An 18,901-nucleotide genomic window follows, 5' to 3' on the forward strand; every position below is an offset into this window, starting at 1 on the left:
GCGGCGCCCGCGGACCGCGCCTGAGCCCCCCGCGCCCCCCGGGACTGCCGCCCCCCCCGGACCGGGCCGGAGCCCCCCGCGGACTGGGCCCCCCTTTGGATTAAAGGCGCTTCTGGCACTGCCCTAGCGCGGCCTCGCGTGAGCTGTGTGGGGGGCCCTGGGGGAGGGGAGGGCCCGCGGGCCACGGGGCGGCCGGGGGTGTCGGAGAAGGAACGTCCAGGCCCCACTAACCAGAGAAAGAAATACAAACTTTAATGTTTCCGTTGAACACAACACTTGGAGCGGATCCGGCACGGACACGGCGGCGCCAGCACGAGACGAGCCACAAACTGGACACGGGGGCCGAGTGGGGGCGGCGGGGCCTGACTGTGTCTAACACTGAGCAGAAACCACTGTCAGAAACAACTCGTTTCCCATGCACCACTGTGGGGATGGATTCTGTAGGGGCTGGGGGAGAGAAGGGGGTCCCATGAAGGCTGGTAGTGCAAAACATGGAAGCCACGTGATCCTGGAAAAAGGGGAGACCTTGGTGAGCCCCAGGGGCCGAGTCGGATCTGTCCGTCACCCAGCCTGCTTGGCATTCTCTGGGGATCGGAGGCGGCACGACCCGCCGGGGTGGGGGGTGGATGGCTGCCATCTCCCTGATGCCGAAGGCCAGAGGTACCGGTTCTACCCCGGGAACCCCAGGAGAGGATGAGTGAGTGCTCAGGAGGGCTGGGTTGAAAATCTTTGTGATGAAAGGGAGTCATTTGAATTGAAGAGTTTGCCCAACAGGCTTCCTCCAGACACCCCTGTCCTGCCAAGTCTTCCTACCAAAGGGACTCCTTTTTCATGGGTGGGGAAAACAGCACAGAGGAGGAGGGTTGGTTTTTTTCAAAGGGAAATTCTAGACCTGCCGCACTTTCCTGCCTCCCCAGACTATCCTCTGGGCCAGCCCCTCGGCCATGTGCCCGGGTCTGTAGATGGGCTCCTGGAGGCAAGGGCAGGCAAGCTGGGCCAAGAATACCAGGTCTACTGTGGAAGTGGGGAGACTGCAGGGTGGGTTACATGGGGCACGGGCCAGAGGCCGCCAGGAAATACAAACACAGGAGAAGGAAAGGGTCCAACCTGGGGAGGCCATGGGAAGGGACCCAGGGCTTCTACTGGCTCCCATTGGGATCTGATGTGTGGTTTTTCATCTGCAAGGAAAAAAATATAGTTTTACTTTTCCCAGGGGTCTCAGGCATCTCCAGAGGAGCAATTTTGAGTGAAACCAAGGCAGAGGTGAGCTTTTAGCTTGTTTTCGAGAAGACCCCAACATCTGGCTCAGGTCTTCCTCAGAATTGTGGAAGAGACTGCTTGCAGTCTTGTGCTTCTAGTCATAAGAGCCTTCACTGGGCTAAGGGCCCCTGGCACACTGGGAAGATGCCAAGGCCCTGCTCCATCTCCAGACTAAGCAGAGGCCCCCTCCAGTCAATACCTCCCTCCTAACCAACCCCCCCCCCCCAAACTGGTGGCTGGGGAGGGAGATCTGAACTGACCCCTGGGTTACTCCAAAAGCTTCCAGGTCTGGCCCTGAGCACCCCCTTTCCCCCAAATCTTGGCATTCTCCCTTGTTAGTGGTTGGTTGACTCTTGCATGTCTCTGCTCATAGAATCACCAATAATTCAAACTTTTTAATTCTAAATGGACCTTGGTAGCCATTCCAGGACCTTCAGCCAAGCCTTCCCTTCTACTTCCACCTCTCCCTTTCTTTAGTCTGCAGTTCTGAGGAAACCATATTTCCATGAGGAGCTAACTGCTGCCCAAGCAGCCCAAGGCAGTAGGGTCCATAGGTTTGGGGGAGGGAGCAGCCTCCATTTCAGCTCTGCCTGGCAAACTTGGGAGGGCTCTGGGGGGCTGGCCCCAAGGAGTCATGGCAGCTGGGGAGGTGGGAGCTGATCAAAGGACATAGACCCTCACCGCCTCCTCTGTGTCTGTGCTCTCCTCCGCACTGTCTGCATCTCTCCGGCTGCGTGCTCGGGGCTCTGGGCTCTCTTTGCCACGGGGCTCTCTCTGGGCCTCAGTTGCTGCACTGGACGATTCCCCACTGGCTGAGGCGGCCTTCTTCTCACTATCTTGGGGCCCTGCTCAGAAGGATAAAAACCTCACCCCATTGCAGGGAGTGCCCCTGGTACAGCCCCACCCCCAGTCACAGCACCCCCAGGCTTATTAGAATCGGAGAGGATGTGAAGACAGCCTGCTCTGTGTGGCTTATGCCCTGTCCATCTAGGCTGAAGCCGTCAAAAGAAATGCAGAGCAGGTAAATTAGGCTTTGAAGGATGCCCGCAGGCCCCCATACACACACACTCAGTGCTGGGAAAAATGAACTTGGCTTTTCTGGTGAAAAGTTTTGCCAGGAATAGGATTCATGGAAGAAGAGTAAATAGGGCTGGAGCTAAGACATAACAAGTCTCAGGTAGCAACTGTGCAGCTTCTGATCCTCAATAGTCTCATGACGCTGGGCAAGTCCCTTCACTTCTGCCTCAGTTTCTTCCTCTGTAAAATAGGGGTAATGACAGCCCCTAGCTCCCAGGTTGTGGGGAGGATCTAAAGAGATACCATTTGTGAAGCACCAGTTTCTCAGAGCCAGCAGCACCCTGCCCCAAGCATTCCCTGGAGACCTCTGGAGGGAGAGGTCTGGGACCCCAGGCAGAGGTGCAGGCCGGCCGCAGGTGCCCCCCCTTACCTCCCAGCCGGTCTCGTCGCTGGTCCATCCGCTCTAGGCTCTCCAGCAGACTGTCCACCTGGGCTTTGATCTGGCTCAGCTCCCCCTTGATCGAGTGCAGCTCCTCAGCTCTTACTGCGCGGGGACAACAGAGCTCAGCATGAGGCTGGGGGCCCCTAGCAGGAAGGGTTCCAGAGAGGCCAAGCTCTCTGGCTTTTCATGCTAAGTCACAGAGCCCCTTCCTTAACGTCTAATCTCTGCAACAAGGAGGGGGCAGCAAGGTCATCCAGGCCGTCTAGAGAAGCAGACACCTCAGGTGGTGGTGGGGGTGTCAACCTAAGAAGCAGAGGATATTCCCTGACTTTGGGGAAGCTTAGTCATACAGGGGGAGGCTAAACTCCATGTCCCCGTGACCCTCTCCCACCCCAAAGCCTCCAGTCTGCCCACTTACACTTTGTCCGGACAGGGGGTGGGTTGTTGCTTCGTGGAGGGATGTGGGGATTGAGGCCACTCTTGCCCCCTGTACCCATGTGGGTCCGTCTACTCTTGACAGGTGCTCGGTTGATGAGTGGGGGGATCCTCTGATACTCATACACTCTAAAAAATAGTGGAGGGCTCCATGGATGGTAAGGTCTCCACAGTCTCCGGTACCCACCACACCACCTCAGTTTCCCTCCTCCAGCCTCCTCAGGAAGGCATCCTGCTCAGAGGGAGGACCCACCTGTAGGGGAAGTCTTCCCGATACAGCTCATAGTTCAGGTCACAGTTACTGCTAAAGAGAAAAAAAGATCAAACAGGAAGGCCACCATTGAGCCCCACAGCACTGCTGCTTCGGCCACAGGACCCCAAGGGTGCAACCCCAAGAAGCAAGCTTGTTCCCACCAGCACGTTGGTCAGGCTGAGTCCTCCATTTTTACAAAGTTTTGACTGGTGCCTTTTGGTTGCCTCATTTGGGATCCATGACTCCCTTTCTCAACCCACCAAGGCCTAACCACTACCAAAGGAGGGGGGGACTTTGGAGTCTGGCTTCTTTTTAATGAAGAATTTTCATTTCCATAATCATTTCTCTCCTCCCCATACCTGCCCTGGCTGCCTGCAGGCTTCTTCTCTCCTATTCCCAGAGAGTGGCTATCCTGCCTTCCTTCTCACAACAGGACAACAGGCCCCAGACCCACAGGCAAGGAGGACTAACAGGATAAGATCCTGTTAAGGATAAGGCCAAGGCATGGCATGGGGAAGGAGGGTAGAGCCATGGGAAGGCGCTCATCAGTAGCTCATCAGAGGGGTGGTGCATCCTGGGTGTAGTGACCTCACTAGGACCCGCCATCAATGGAGCTCCCCCCAAAGCTGTCAACTCTGATCTGAGATAAAAAGAGAGATTGAGGCCACGCTGAGGATACTGAGGAAAGCAAGGATGTTGAGGCCCAGACAAGGTTGGGGTACAGGGAGTCAAGGCTGTGCTGTAAAGGGATGGGCTGGGGTAACCTGCCCAATGTAAGGTGAAACTGGAGAAACCGCTCTGGGGCCAGTGCATCAGGCTCCATCTCTAGCCCCGCAGCTGCCCACAGCATAGGAGGAAGAAGGGGGGTTGTTTTCTGGATGACTAGGGGGTTAGAAAGACAAGATTCGAAAAGTACAGGCCAGTGCCATCTCCTTATCTGGAGCACAGCTCAGAGGCCCACCTCTCTCCAGGGTGTTACAAGCTCCAATGTCCAGAGAGGCTGCTCCAGGGGTTCCAGACTCGGCCTCCCCAGCAGCATCCCCTCCCAGCCCAAGATTCAAGGAGGCGTCACCAGGATGGGAGAATACCAACATGCCTGAGACTTTCATTTACCACCCAAAGTCACAAGCGCTGAATTTGGGTCAAGGTAGACAATCTCCATGGACTCTGATTCAGTCACCCTGAACAAAGAACCAAGGTACCTTCTCTGGAGCCTGGGAGAAGGAGGCTGGGGATGCTAAGGGGGAAGCTCAGAGCCCAACTCCCAAGATGCTTAGAGCCTCAGCCCAATGCAGTGGGGCAACCTCAGGGTTGACCAAATGGCAGCCTAGGTTCAGCCCCTGAAGCTTCCAGCCAGGGGGGAAGAATCAGTGGCATCTTTATGGAAATGATTCATTCTTACATAAAAAATACAGAACCACAGGAAAGATTTTTAACTGATGCAAAGTTAAGCAGGGAAATAATAAAACCATGGAAATTTTAAAATCAAACCACCACACCAGTGGAATAGACTAGGTGTAAAAGCAGGAGATGATTATAGTAATCTGCTGTTTGTTAAACCCAGAGTCCAGCCATTGGGATAAAAACTCCTCTTTGATATAGACCAACACCTCACACCCTTTACCAAGATAAGATAGAGATGGTTACAGGACTTAGATATAAAAAACAACACTATAAGAAAATTAGAAGATCAAGGACTAGTCTACCTGTCAGATCTATAGAAAGGGGAGCAGTTTATGGCTAAGAAGAGTTGGAGAACATCACCAAAAACCAATCAGATGATTTTGATTACATTAAATTAAAAAGCTTTTGCACAAATAAAACCACTGTAACCAAGATCAAAAGAAATGTAAATTGGGAAACGATCTTTACGACTAATGATTCTGACAAAGGACTCATTTCTAAAATATACAGAGAACTGAGTCATATTTTTAAAACAAAAAGCCATTCCCCAATTGACAAATGGTCAAAGGATATGCAAATGCAATTTACAGATGAGGAGATCAAAGCAATCCATAGCTATATGGAAAAAATGCTCTAAATCATTAATTATTAGAGAAATGCAAATTAAAGCTTCTCTGAGGCACCACCTCACACCTCTCAGATTGGCCAATATGACCAGAAAGGATAATGATCGTTGTTGGAGGGGTTGTGGGAAATCTGGGACACTATTACACTGTTGGTGGAGCTGTGAGCTCATCCAACCTTTCTGGAGAGCTATTTGGAACTATGCCCAAAAGGCAACAAAAATGTGCATACCCTTTGACCCAGCAATACCACTACTGGGTCTATACCTTGAAGAGATGATGAAAAAGGGTAAAAACATCACTTGTACAAAAATACTTATAGCAGCCCTGTTTGTGGTAGCAAAGAATCGGAAATCAGGTAAATGTCCTTCAATTGGGGAATGACTTAGCAAACTGTGGTATATGTATGTCATGGAACACTACTGTTCTATTAGAAACCAGGAGGGACGGGATTTCAGGGAAGCCTGGAGGGATTTGTATGAACTGATGCTGAGTGAGATGAGCAGAACCAGAAGAACATTGTACACCCTAACAGCAACATGAAGTGATGATCATGGACTTGCTCATTCCATCAATGCAACAATCGGGAGCAATTCTGGGCTGTCTGCAAAGGAGAATGTCATCTGTATCCAGATAAAGAGCTGTGGAGTTTGAACAAAGTTCAAGGACTATTCCCTTTAATTTAGGGGGAAAAAACATATTGTCTGATCTTGTTACCTCTTAGACTTCTCTTTAAGGATATGAATTTCTCTCTCATCACACCCAATTTGGATCAAGGTACAACATGGAAACAAAGTAAAGACTGATAGAGTGCATTCTGTGGGGGAATGGGGGGAGAATTGTAAAACTATCTTTAAAAATAAATTTTAAAAAAACCACCACAAAACCCAGTGAACCTGTGCAGAGGAGGGGGGGGGGCCCAGGTGAGGAACACTTGCACTCTCTGCTCCCCCAAGGGCTTACTACAGTACCCAGGTCTTAGAAAATATTTAATAAGATTTTTTGGAGGAGGGAAGTATGGCAATATGCTTTGACAGGGGCCACACAGTATGGAGTGCCTGAGGCTGGATATGAACTGGGTCCTAGATTTGACTCCAGGGCCGGGGCTCTAGCCACTGCACTCCCCAGCAGCCTCCCCCTTTTATTCTGGCCTTGGCAGAGCCAGCCCCAGAAGAGGCCTGGGCGGGGGTAGCTGCCATCTGAGTTCCACCTGGCTCCCCACCTAGCCAAGACTGCTGGGCTCAGTCTTCAGGACAGATGATAATCCTAAACTCGGGAGACCAGCTGCTTCTGAGAGAGAAGCAGTAAAGAGGGCCATGGCATCATCCTGGCAGAGCTGGGCAATGGGAGCTTTCACCCATGACTGCTCCAGAGGTTCCAGAGCCCACAAAGCCCCAATTCCTCCACAATCTGGGGCAGGGCCAGGCTTCTAAGGAGCCTGGACTGACCTGAGAGCTGAGGGGCGGGATCCCCACAGGGCCCTCCTCTAAACCTCCCCCGACGTAGACACAGCTGCAGCTGGGCGGGCCGGCTATTGGAGCTGCAGGAGCTGGCTTGCCCACAGCTGGAGCATTGGTGGTTCAGTGGTAGAATTCTCGCCTGCCACGCGGGAGGCCCGGGTTCGATTCCCGGCCAATGCAAAAGAGCACAAAGTTTTTGGGCTCTGACTCCATTCTAAATCTAGTTTCTGGAGGTCCAAAATAAAAGCACCACTCCCTTAAACCTATGACCCAAACAAACTGGGGTTTTGCTGAAAGGAGCTGAGCTCCCAAGGCTAAGAAAGAAGGCCAAGGAAGGTGGGAAGGGCTGGCCTCTGAGGGCCAGCAGCACAGCTCACACAAAAGCAGGTGAACACACTGGCCATCTGCCCTGCGGGCGTCAAGCAGTCAATCCAAGCACCTATGTGCGGGCAGGGGCTGAGTGCTGGGGTCCTACAAAGAAGCCAGAGCCAGTCTCTGCCTTCAAGGAGCTCACAGTCCAATGGGCAGAATAAGCAAAGCAAACACATCCAAACTGTGCAGGAAAACTAGGAAACAATTAGAATTAAGAGGACCGGGAAAAGACTTCCTATAGATGAAGCTGGAGGAGTGCAGGGGGCAGGCAGCTTGCTGTTTGGGGGAGACTGGGCCAGGAGGCCAGGGGCCCCATCGGGAAGTCTAAGAAGACTGGAAAGGGAGGAAGGGACCAGGGTAGGAAGAGCTTTGATTTTGTTTGGTCCTTGGGGAGGGTTTACAGAGCAAAAAGGTAGAAGGACGAAAACCACGTTGGTGCTAAAAGGATGGACGGGCAGTGCCAGCCAGCAGGCCGTCAGTGCCCGAGCATGAGGTGACCAGGGCCTATCCTTGTGATGACCGGGCCAGAGAGGGGGCACGTGTGGGAGCTGCCACTAAAGTGAAGCATCGGGTCATGGTGACAGCTTGGATATGGGGGAGGGGGCACAGTGAGAGGTGGTGAGGAGTTCTAGATGAACCAGGGGGACTGGGAGGATGCTATCCTCTAGTAGTAGGGAAGGGAGGAGGGGCAGGGTTGGGGGGAAACGATAATGAGTTCTCTTTGGGACATGATTCTAGGGTGTTTAGTAGGAGAGGCTGGGGGGCAGGCAGAGCTGAGCCCATCAGGGAGGGATGGTCAGTCGGCAGCCGCACATCACTCAGCAATGGCTCTGCTGCTGACCTGTCTGTCGGGGACCAGCCCAACTGAAGGCAGACTAGAGACCTGATCTGATGGAGACGGACGTACGCTAATAACATTCTTCACCCTTCAGAACATTATCCATGACAGGGCTGCTCACTTCCCACAAGAGGAGGAAAGGAATAAAAAGGAAAAGGAGAAAATCAGCACTATGACTGGCCAGCAGGGCTCTCCCTCAGCTGAGTCCATGTTTTACTGGCCCCTTCAATCATCTCATTCTTTCCCTTTAATCCCACTTTGGTAAAGACTATAAGCTCCATAAAGAGAGGGATTATGATTTATCTAACATCTGAATCTCTCCCAATGATACAATGCCCTCTACTCAGCAGGCACTTAATGAATTGTAGGGGAATGAATGAGAAAATGTAAAAATGCAATCATCTAGCAGCTCTCTAGCAGCAGAGATCTCTCCCCTCCCCACTCCCACCTCCATTCCCTTGCCCCCTGCTTCCTTCTTTAACTGCGTCTCCTTGGTGATCTGATCCCACCCCCCCATGGGCAACTAATGAAGGCTCACACCAGCACACCTCTCGGGGAGGACCCTGAAGGTGGGGGGGGGGGGTTACGCTGGGTGGAGAATAACACGGACAAAAAGAACTGGAGATGGAAATGGGGGAGGGGGAGCAGGTGTGGTCAGTGAAGCTCGGCAGACAGCAGTGTTCAACAGAACCACTTTTTGGATGACCCTGAGAAAGGGCCAATGAGGGATGGTGTCCAGATCTAACCGGCTCCCCTCACTGACCAAGGAAGAAGGAACTGCCGGCAAAGAGGCTTTGAGAAAGAAAGCCAATCTCTCCCCATCTGGACTATCCCCATGGCAACAAGCAAAGCAATTAGCCCCACGAGGTTGGACGCTCACACTGGGGCCCAGCTGGGCCTTCTGGGTTCTCTGCCTGTGGGCGCAACCTCACTGTCCTTTAGAACAAGAGTCACAGCCTCATTTCATTTCTACAGTAGCCTTGCATGCCGGCCTCCCACATCCACGTCTCCCCATTCCAAGGCTAATGAAGAGGGAGTAACCAAGTACAGGTTGTCAGTGGGAGAGCAGGGGCTGGGGTGGCCCCGTCAGGTCCTCCTACAGAGGAGAGGCCGAGTTAAGTGGGGAGGCATGAAAGAGAGCTGAGACCAGGGGTCACCCAGGGGAGCTGGAGGGGAAAACCTGACTGGCTTTGTGAATCCAGTCACAGCCAAGGCTTCAAGGCATCAGCCCCCCAATTCTTTCAGAAATGCTCCCAGGTGGTTCCTATCCCTACTGAGCTAGCACCAATCTCTTTCACATTCCCTAGAAGCAGAGATATTGGGGAAAGGTAGTGGAGAGCCTTCAGTACCAGTGGATTCACCCTGGGGTCAAGAGAATGGGCTAAGTCGCCTCTGGGCTCCTGGTTGCCACAAGTCCCGAGTCCCAGACACAGTGGAATGATTGGCACCCTGGCCTCCCCACCCCAACACCACTCTTCTTGGGGCCCTCAGCCAGTTGGCCCCCAAAGCTCTGAAAGAGACTCACTGGTAGAGGGTAGCGCTGTGCTGTCGCTTCTGGCCAGGCCGGGCCCGGCTCCCCTTGGGGTCTCTGGCCATGTCTAAATCTAGAGAGAAAAGGAGGGAGAAAAAGGTAATCAGAAGCATGAGAAGGCAGGCAAGTGGGGGGGGGGGGTGAGCAAGGCTGTTAAGGAGGGGAGGAGGAGCCCAGCAGAGAAACTGAGATTTTTTAAATGCGAGGCCAGAGGTGGTTGGAGATTTCAGCTCAAAGCTGAGTTGCATCCCCAAGTCCTCCTAGGGGACCATGGGCCAGGGCTTCCCCAAATCAAAAGAACTTTGCAGTTCTGGGATCCAAGACCCACAATTGGCCCTCAAGCTTAGGTCAGAAAAGAAAATCTCCAGAGCAAGTAAGAAGCACCATCAAGCATCATTCTAGGACCCCCCTCTACTCTGGAGAAAGAATGTGCGTCCAAATGTAAAGAAGACTCAGGAGTTGCTTCCTGCAGGAGCCCCTCTGCCCTGCCCCCCCAATCCAGGAGCCAGGCTCCATCCGTCTCTCCAAGCCCAAGCATTAGAGGGCTTGCTCAAGGCATCAACTAGCCAGCGGGTCACAGCATCCTGCTCGCAGGTGGGAGGTTCAGACAGCTGAAGGAGGAATTCCTGGAAGTGCCAAGGCTCCTGCTGGTCCCACCATCTGTTGGAGAAGTGACGACTGACCCCAACACTAGAGCTTAGGGCTCTCAGGAAAGGAGCCAGAGGAGAAATTAGAGAGGATTTAAAAATCTGTTTTTCAACTCCTTTCCTGATCTTTACTGAAATAGATTCGACAAACTGACAATTCCAATCAGAAGCCCCCAGATGGGCCTCTGAATTTTTTTAAAATCAGTTTAGGGTTGAGACCATGCACAGCTTTACAACTGTAAAGAATTTTAGAGATTATCTAATCCAATTCCTTCACTTGGGAAATGGAGACAAAAAGATGCAGTAATTTGTCCAATGGCATACAATTTAGTGTCAGAGCTGTGACTCGTTTGTAATTCAATTTTATTTTTAGTTTTGAATTCTTTCCCTCCCACCTCCACCCTTCTCATCCATTGAGAAAACAAATGAACTGAGAAAAATGTATAGTCAAAAAACTACTTCCCACATTGGTCATTCTCTCCCAGTCCCCACCACCCTCCAAGCATCCAGGTCTGTTGGCATGCTGCACCAGGAATCTTTTGGAGGAGTCCCTAAGTCTTTACAATGTTGTGCAAATGGTCTATCAACTGTGTTCCCTTCACTTTGCACCAGTTCATACAAGTCTTCCCAGGTTTCTCAGCAAACACTCTCTTCTTCATTTCTTACAGCACAACAGTATTCCATCACAATCTCAGACCATAGCTGGTTCAGTCTTCCAGTTAATGGGTGTCCCCTCGATGCCCAATTCTTTGCCTCCACAGACAGCTGCTGTTAATGTGTGTTTGTTATGTGTGGATCCTTTTTCTTTGATCAGATATGTAATTTGAACCCAGATCTTTTGACTCGAGTTCTCACGTACCAGACAACCTACTTCATACTTAAAATCATTTTAACTGAGGGAACTGTCATCAGGAGAATCATTTTAACAGCCAAAACCCAGGCTTTTGACATGATATAAATTGGCCATGAGGTAATGATCCTCAGGCAAGTATCTAATAAAGATCTACCAGTCTGAGGTAGTCCTGCCCTCAAGGGCAGGGATGGAGGGGATGCAAAGCCGGGCAGTCACTGGAAGTGAGGACGACCTGCAAGAACTCTGGTGAGGAGTCTCAGGGAGGCCACAGGCTAGGCCTTCCCCAGAACAGGGGGAAAGTGTTGAGGTGCCCATGGGAAATTCCATGCTGCACCTTCCAGAAGAAGAGAATGGGCTCCAGAGGCCCCCATCGAGAATTATGGATGAAATGAAGGGCTTCTGGCAGGATGCCCAAACCCACCCTGAAAGTCTGCACTCAGCAGGTTCCGAATAAGAACAGAGGTAAAGCTTTCCCTGGGTGGCACAAAACACCCCCAATCCACCACCATTTATCAAATTCGAGGCATTGCACCAGGAACACTGGCAAAAAAACTTCCCTCAAGAAATTGGCAATATCTGTAGGGAGTGAAGCCACACAATGGCCAGACATCAACCCAAGATTCCATTTAGTAAAAGCACCATGAGGGGAGAAAATTGTGCAGAGTGGCAGTCAGGTGCCCCCCCTTGCCCCAGAATATAGGACTCCCCACTCTTCACTGGGCCCTCTGAAGTCTGCTCCACCCTAGACGGCCCATCTTCCATTCCAACAAGGCACTGGCATTGGTGCTCGAGCACAGAGGGGGATGTCACTCGGCCATAGTCACGTGGTGGTGATGTCGCTCCCAATCTACAGCCATATCTCTTACCCACACCCTGACCATCTCATGCCCACACTCCTGGCTGAGACCTTGGCTTTCCAGAGCACCTCTTAACTGGTCTCCCTAACTCTAGATTCTCCCCTTTCCAATCCAACCTCCATGGTGGCCAGGTTCCTAGTCCTACAACCAGGTTCTCTCTGCACAGGCTCTAACTCACCTTCCCCAATAACTCCAGAGGCTCCCTACCACCTTTAGGATGAAACCCGAACCAGACTGGTGCAGCATCTCTTCAGCAATCTGCTTCACGCCTCCCTCTCCTGCTTCATTTCCTATCACTCAACTTTACACACACCATCTATGTTCCAACCTAAATGGCCAATATTTCATCTACAGTGGATGCCAACCACCTCACAAGCAGCTTGCATTTAAGCACTTGGCAAACTTAATTAGGATAGAAAACATTTTTTTCTCTCTCTTAGGTTCCTCCCCATTGGCTTCTGTGCAGTTTCTTCCAGTAGGCCTTTTCTTAAGCTTTTCTGCCCTCTGCTCTTTCTCAAACTATCTTTATTTACTTAACTGTGGACATGCTATATCACCCTAATAAAAGTGAGGTCCTTGAAAGCAAAGATTGTGTTGTCTTTGTAGCTCTAGGGCCTAGTGACAAGGCTTACAAAGAGGAAGCATTCAATAAATACAATTTGACAGAAGGCATGAAAAGATGACATCTTTTCTGGTGCTACTCGTCATTAAATGCCAAACTCTTTAAACACATTAAATGCCAGGAGTTCATAGATGGTATCAGAGAGGTGATTTTGTGCCTCAGAAGCCCAGAGCAGCTCATCAACTTTGTCCAAGCTCAATAGTCCCTGAGCCCAGATTCAAATCCAGGTCCTGCCTCCAAGGTCACCCTTTCTTTGGTGCAAACATAAAAATGTCTATCAACTTTCAAATTGGAGACTAATTTTTTTTTTTTTGCAAGGCAATGGGGTTAAGTGGCTTGCCCAAGGCCACACAACTAGGTAATTATTAAGTGTCTGAGACCGGATTTAAACCCAGGGACTCCTGACTCCAGGGCGGGTGCTTTAACTACTACGCCACCTAGCCGCCCTTGAAGACTAAAATAAAAGGAATCAAGAATAGTATAAAATCAGGAGCAGAAAGCAAAAAGCAAGCTGAAATATTCTATGTCTCCTTTTGTTGGATTTTCTGAGGAATCTTCGTGAGTGAAAAGTGCAGGCCCTCCCAGAGACAGCGAGCAGTGGAAGGAGATGTGGCTGGAATAGGTGCAGAGCTGAGGAAGCTTTTTTGTGATGACCGTCTCCACAGCCTTCCATTCAAATCCAGGACTGCCCAATTTGTCCTCAGATCTTCCCTGAAATGCCAACTCCATCCTACATCTTCTCTTGTGGTTTGAGAAGGCAAATCTTTTTCTAACTTACTTTTTCATAGTTACAGGAACTCTTTGAACTTAACCCTGGAAAGAAATCAAGTTGTCTAGGGAACACTCAAATTACCTTCCAAATCTGACCTCATAATGTTTTGGTGCAGTTTGGCCCAAGAATGAACCAATGGGGAAAAGAAGTGAGATAACCAGCTGGGTTGCTGGACGATTAATTTTTCAGTTACTGCAATTCAAGACCTGTGGCTCAGGTGGAGAGGGGTTGCTATCTTTGTTAGAAGAGTATACACGCCAGTTAAATCCTTCTCCTTGAAGCAATTCTTTCAATGCTGACTCTCTCCCTTTCCATCAAATATCTGAAAAGTCAGCATACTGGACTTAGGTTTGGACCAGAGGGCAAAAATGGCAGCCAAGAATGGATGTGTCAAGAGGCAAACTGAGGCTTGATGTAAGGGGAAACTTGCTAATCATTAGGACTATTCCCAAGTGAAATGGGCTGCCTCTAAGAAAAGGCTGGATAAATCCTCCTGATGCCTTTTTTTTTCACATTCATCATTTCCAAATATACTTCCCCAGCATCCAACACACAGGGACCATGCCTGACCAGGGAGGCAACACGTTATATGAGGAGTTCTCTACCTCTGTGCCAAGAACGGAGGACAATTTCATCCTCTGTTCCCTGGGGCCACAAAATCACTTAGTTTGGCTTCCTTTTGTATTCTTTTTCTTTCCATAATTGTGACCACTGTTCTCCTGGCTCCACTTATTTCACAGAATCTTTTTTTTTTTTTTTTTTAGGTTTTTGCAAGGCAAATGGGGTTAAGTGGCTTGCCCAAGGCCACACAGCTAGGTAATTATTAAGCGTCTGAGGCCACATTTGAACTCAGGTACCTGACTCCAGGGCCAACGTTCTATCCACTGCGCCACCTAGCCACCCCACACAGAATCTTTTCCATGTTTTTTCTGAATTTCTTGTGCAAGGAACCTACAGAGTTAAGATGGCTATCCATAAGGTTATCCGCTAGGGCTCAAAGTAGCAGCCAGCTTTCTAAAAGGACCCCATCCTTCAAGTGTGACTATCAGAATGAGATAGAGAGGACAAGAGCCCACAGACACCAAGAGGACAATCAACACCCAATGCTATAACATTAATATGGTGTTTGCCTTAATAGCTTTTTGGAGAAGTGGCAGAATCTGTGACTTTACTGGCACAGGAAACACTCATTCAGGTCAAGTCCCCCTACAATGCAGGCCAGCAACTGTTTTATAACTTAAGGTCTTAAGAGAATTAGCTTCTATCTTCTATGGCACAATATCATTCCATTCATTTCCGCATGGTTCCATTTTTCCCTATTTCACAGGCTTCCACCATTCCTAGTTATTCACTACAATAAAAAGGACTGCTTTTAATATGCATGTGTACATTGGAGCTCTGTCTTTGACTTGAGATGTGGCCTGACATGGGATTCTTGAAACCAAGGTGCAGTTCTGAGCCTTTTCTCACATAATTTCAAACTGTTTTCAAGAACCATCAGGCTAATTTGCAGCTTCCCCAGCATCTGTGTGTCTGGTTTTCTACAGACCCTTCAATACTTACTTTCATCTTTTATCATTTTGAGAATTTATTGGGTATGAAACTAATGTCTCAAAATTCTCTTCATGTGTCTTCTCTTGTAGTAATGAAGACTCCTCCTTCATGTGGTGGCTGATCAGCTGTGGCTCTTGTAAAAATGGCTTTTATCAGTTGGATGGAAGAGCCATTGATTCTGATCTAGAGAAACCTCTTTACCAATATTTTGGGAGTTTCTCTCTCTCTCTCTCTCTCTCTCTCTCTCTCTCTCTCTCTCTCTCTCTCTCTCTCTCTCTCTCTCTCTCTCTCCTGTAGGTCTTCTTCCACTGTAAACTCAGGGCTAATCCCATCTCCCTTCCTAGTGGCTTCTTCCCACCTTCAATGTCACTTCTTAAGACAACTGGCCATTTAGAGCTCATTCTGTTCTTTCATTCCATCATCTTTTCCTCTGCTGGCTTTCAAAGCAGACTGGTTAAATCCAGCCTCAAAAACTGTGCTTCTCCATCAGACACCTCAATGATGGAGGGGGCAGGGGGCAGGAAGGGAAGGGCAGAAGGTATGGGGAACAAGCTGAGCTTCAGTTCCTTTTGAGGAATGAAGGGTCCTTTCGTTTCTCTCTTCATAGGTAAACACATCAACTTGCATTAGCAAAGTGCCTCCTACTTGGTCTAATACTGCCAATACCCACTGTCCTATGCTATGGATTGTGACCATCCTATGAAGTAAGAAGGAACCCTTTTCCAGCCCCTCTTTATTCTAGTGCCTTCCCATTGCTAGAGATTTCCTCTTTATCCTATCTAGAGTCTGCAGTCTTTCACATTAAGACTGACTTCAGACACTTCCTCTCTGCCTACCTTGGTTTCCTCATCTGTAAAATGAGGATAATCATAGCACCAGCCTTCACAGGTGTAAAGTGCTTTGCAAACCTTAAAGCACTCATAAGTGATGTTGTCATTATCATTATTATCATTATTATTATTATTCCTCCAGGGCTCTTATCCAAGGCCTGCCCTCCCTGTTCCTCTCCAATACCCTGCACATTTCACGTCAGCTTGCCTTGGTCATGCACCTGTAAGATATACTCTAACAAAGCTGAAAGCTTGGAACAAAGAGATTGCAGGCCAAAGGGCTCTTTTAAGATCAGTTGGCCTTATTTACCATTCAGCAGCTTCCTAGACTGTCCCTGACTCTCCTGCTTCTGAGGCTCCAGGGAACTGAGTCTGACCCAGTAGAAAAGGAGTGGTGAGAAGGCCCAGGGCAGGTGAGAGCAGACACGGTCACACGCTGACTTTCTGGGATGGCAGCCTTCATTAGGGATTTACCTGCCTTTGCTTCTTGCCCATCCTCCTGCTGGCACTCATTGCCTGACCCTAGTTCTAAACGTTGTGAGCAAGTGATGAAAAAAGAGAACTTCAATTAACTCAAGTTTGTTATCTGCTGTTAGCCGTGGACTGGATGGACCTTCGTCTCGTCCCTTGAGTTGGCAGACAGAAATGTTGTAACTAGAGAAGGGAAGACGTGTTCAAGTTCTAACTCTGAAAGTCACTGTGAACAGCTTTGGCCTTGGTTTCCTCACCTTTTGTAAAAGGAGGCCAGTGGTTGGCCTGGAAAGCTCTAAATGTAGAAGCACAGGTGGGAGTCCAGCTGCAAAGACTAGAAAGACTCACTAGGTAATCTCATAGTGGGAAGAATTTCTGGACCCCAGCAACTCTTTAAGACCCTATACCAAATTGGAGAGGGGCTAAAACTGGTGTTTGGGGAGGGATGGCCCACGAAGAAAGCCCCAGAGCTCCCTATCACCCAATTGCTCCCTACTCATCACCTTTCTCCCATTAGTCTCTCACACAAGTCCAAATATCGATAAACAGTCTGATCTCTACATGCATCCAGTTTCTCTGCTCATAAATATCAGCGCAAGCCGGCTGGAAGTCCGGGGCCAGTTTGATGATCTCTCCTTGATCCTGTTTGGAGCAGGGTGAATACACTCAACTACCGAGTGAGGTCAGTTAGGTGACCGCGGGTTAAATCCCGAGGGCCAGTCCTTCACTAACAACACCTGCAGGTCCAGCAGGCCCAAGTACAGAGTTCCTGGGGGCAGGCCTGCCCCCCAGCCAACTCCCCAATGCTACCTGATTGCAGAGACAGTGGGGGACAGTTCGGGAAGCAGGAGAGTGAAGGTGAGCTGTGCAAGGCGGCAAGGCAGAAAGGTGAGCAGGGGCTGCCGGAGCCACAGGAGCCCTCTCAGAGCCCTGCTTAATAAAGTGGGGCTCACTTCGTCCCCCCAACAGCCTCACTGGGCTCCAGAGACGCCGGGGGGCCGCTGTGGGAACCGGCCGTGGCACCCGCCGGGGTTGCTGGTCACTCTTGTTCGGGGGACATCGTTATGGAACAGGGGCCAGCATCAGCCCCGGAGGCGGCGGGGCCGCGGGGTGCGGGCCGCGGGGTGCGGGGGCCGCGGGGTGCGGGGGCCGCGGGGTGCGGGCCGCGGGGTGCGGGGGCCGCTGTCCGGCCCGCCCGGGGCTTCTTAGTGGTGACCCGCAAGGGGTCCCTGGGGGCCCGGCGGATTGCCCCGGGCAAGCTCCGGGGGGCCGCGCCCCCGGGCCCGGGGCCTCCCTGCCGGCGGGAGCGCCTCCCCGGGGCGCCGGGCCTGGCCAGCGGGGTCCGGGGTGCGCCCGGGCGCAGGGCCGCAGGGGCCAAGGAGCCCCCCGGGCCCGGCTCCGGCGCCGCCCCCCGCTCCGGGGGGGCCCTCCCCGGCGGGGGTCCACGCGCTCCTCCCCCTGGGGGCCCCCCGGGAGGGCGCCCCCCGCGGGCCCGGCCCCGCTAACCGCCGCCCCCCAACGGTCCGGGCCGGGCCCGCCGCGCTCCCGCGTGGGGGGCCGGGGGACGCGCGCTCCCGCGGCTGCCCCCGGCGCGCCCCCGCCGCGCGCCCCCGCCCCCCGCCGCACTCACATCGCCGACACGCTTCTCGGCCGCCGAACAGGGTCATGCCAGGCCGCGGGGCGCTGCCAGCCGGGGCGCTGCCAGCCGGGCCGAGGCCCGGGCCGGGGGTGCGGCGGGCGCCTCGCTGCTGCGGCCTGGGCCAAGCCTGGCGGCTCCCGCCCGGGCCCCCGCGGGCACAGCGCGGCCGGGACGTACCAAGTCCGCGCCGGGCGCGGGGGGCGCGGGGGCGCGGGGCGCAGGCGCGGGGGGGCGGGGGCGCGGGCGCGGGGGGGGCGGGGGCGCGGGGCGCAGGCGCGGGGACGGGGGCGCGCGGGGGGGGGCGCGGGCGGCCTCCCTCCTCCCCCTCCCCCTCCCCCCTCCCTCTCCCTCCTCCCCCCTCCCCCTCCCTCCTCCCCCCTCCCCCTCCTCCTCCCCCCTCCCCCTCCCCCTCCCCTCCCCCGCGGCTCCCCTCCCCCGCGGCGGCGGCTCGGGCTCGGCCCAGGGGCGGGGCCGGCGGGGGTCCCCGGCGCCCCTCACTCACCCGGGCCGGGGCGCGCCGCCACGCACGGGGCCCTGCCCGCGCCGCCCCACGCCGCCTGCGCGCCGCCCCACGCGGCCGTGCCGGGGGCCCGGAGCCGCCGTGGGTGCGTCACGGCGGCCCCGCCTTGGCAGCCGCGGACGCGGGCTGTGCCAGGGGCCCGCGTGGGGCCGGTGCCTGGGCCGAAGCCGCCCTAGCTGGGCACGGAAGCCTGAAGCCGGGTTGGAACTCGGCTCCAGACCGGGAGTTCTTGCCCGGGGGGGGAATCCGCCCTTGGCCTGTGGCCTCTCGTACGCGTGAACACCAAACCCACGGCCAGGCTGGGCATGGGCATGGGCATGGGCATGGGCCGGGCTGGGAGAAACCACAGCTTCCAGGGATTAAGACAGGAAGAAGGTCAAGGGGGAGCGGAGAGCAAATCAGAAGAGGAAACCGAGGAAGAGGACTCGGTGGGCAGCACCCCGCTCCCGAAGGAATGCCCAGCGCCCACCCTGGTGCCCTGGCTCCCTGGGGGGGACAGAA

General features: G+C 52.8%; 1 protein-coding gene and 1 non-coding gene across 2 annotated transcripts; one reads left to right on the forward strand and one right to left on the reverse strand.

The window, feature by feature from the left end:
- Positions 1-227: 227 nt before the first annotated feature.
- LOC141496872 (RNA-binding Raly-like protein) lies at positions 228-18,079 on the reverse strand. The gene is made up of 7 exons (XM_074199450.1): positions 17,872-18,079; positions 9,630-9,708; positions 3,408-3,458; positions 3,138-3,283; positions 2,708-2,821; positions 1,942-2,105; positions 228-1,178 (listed from the first exon to the last, which is right to left on the reverse strand). Exons 1-7 carry the CDS (start codon positions 17,906-17,908, stop codon positions 1,140-1,142), a joined length of 630 nt encoding a protein of 209 aa, XP_074055551.1. The 5' UTR covers positions 17,909-18,079; the 3' UTR covers positions 228-1,139.
- Positions 7,004-7,074, forward strand: TRNAG-GCC (transfer RNA glycine (anticodon GCC)). The gene has a single exon. It is a non-coding gene; the product is annotated as a tRNA-Gly (tRNA).
- Positions 18,080-18,901: the final 822 nt, after the last annotated feature.

The sequence above is a fragment of the Macrotis lagotis genome, chromosome 1 (assembly GCF_037893015.1).
Source record: "Macrotis lagotis isolate mMagLag1 chromosome 1, bilby.v1.9.chrom.fasta, whole genome shotgun sequence".
In the NCBI taxonomy this organism is placed as follows: Eukaryota; Metazoa; Chordata; class Mammalia; order Peramelemorphia; family Peramelidae; genus Macrotis; species Macrotis lagotis.

Coding starts and splice junctions, on each gene's coding strand:
- LOC141496872 (XM_074199450.1), bottom strand. CDS start 17,908: ATGACCCTGTTCGGCGGCCGAGAAGCGTGTCGGCGAT. Junction 3,459..9,629: donor CACAGCGCTACCCTCTACCA/GTGAGTCTCTTT, acceptor TTTTCTCTTTAG/CAGTAACTGTGACCTGAACT. Junction 2,106..2,707: donor GCGACGAGACCGGCTGGGAG/GTAAGGGGGGGC, acceptor CCTTCTGAGCAG/GGCCCCAAGATAGTGAGAAG.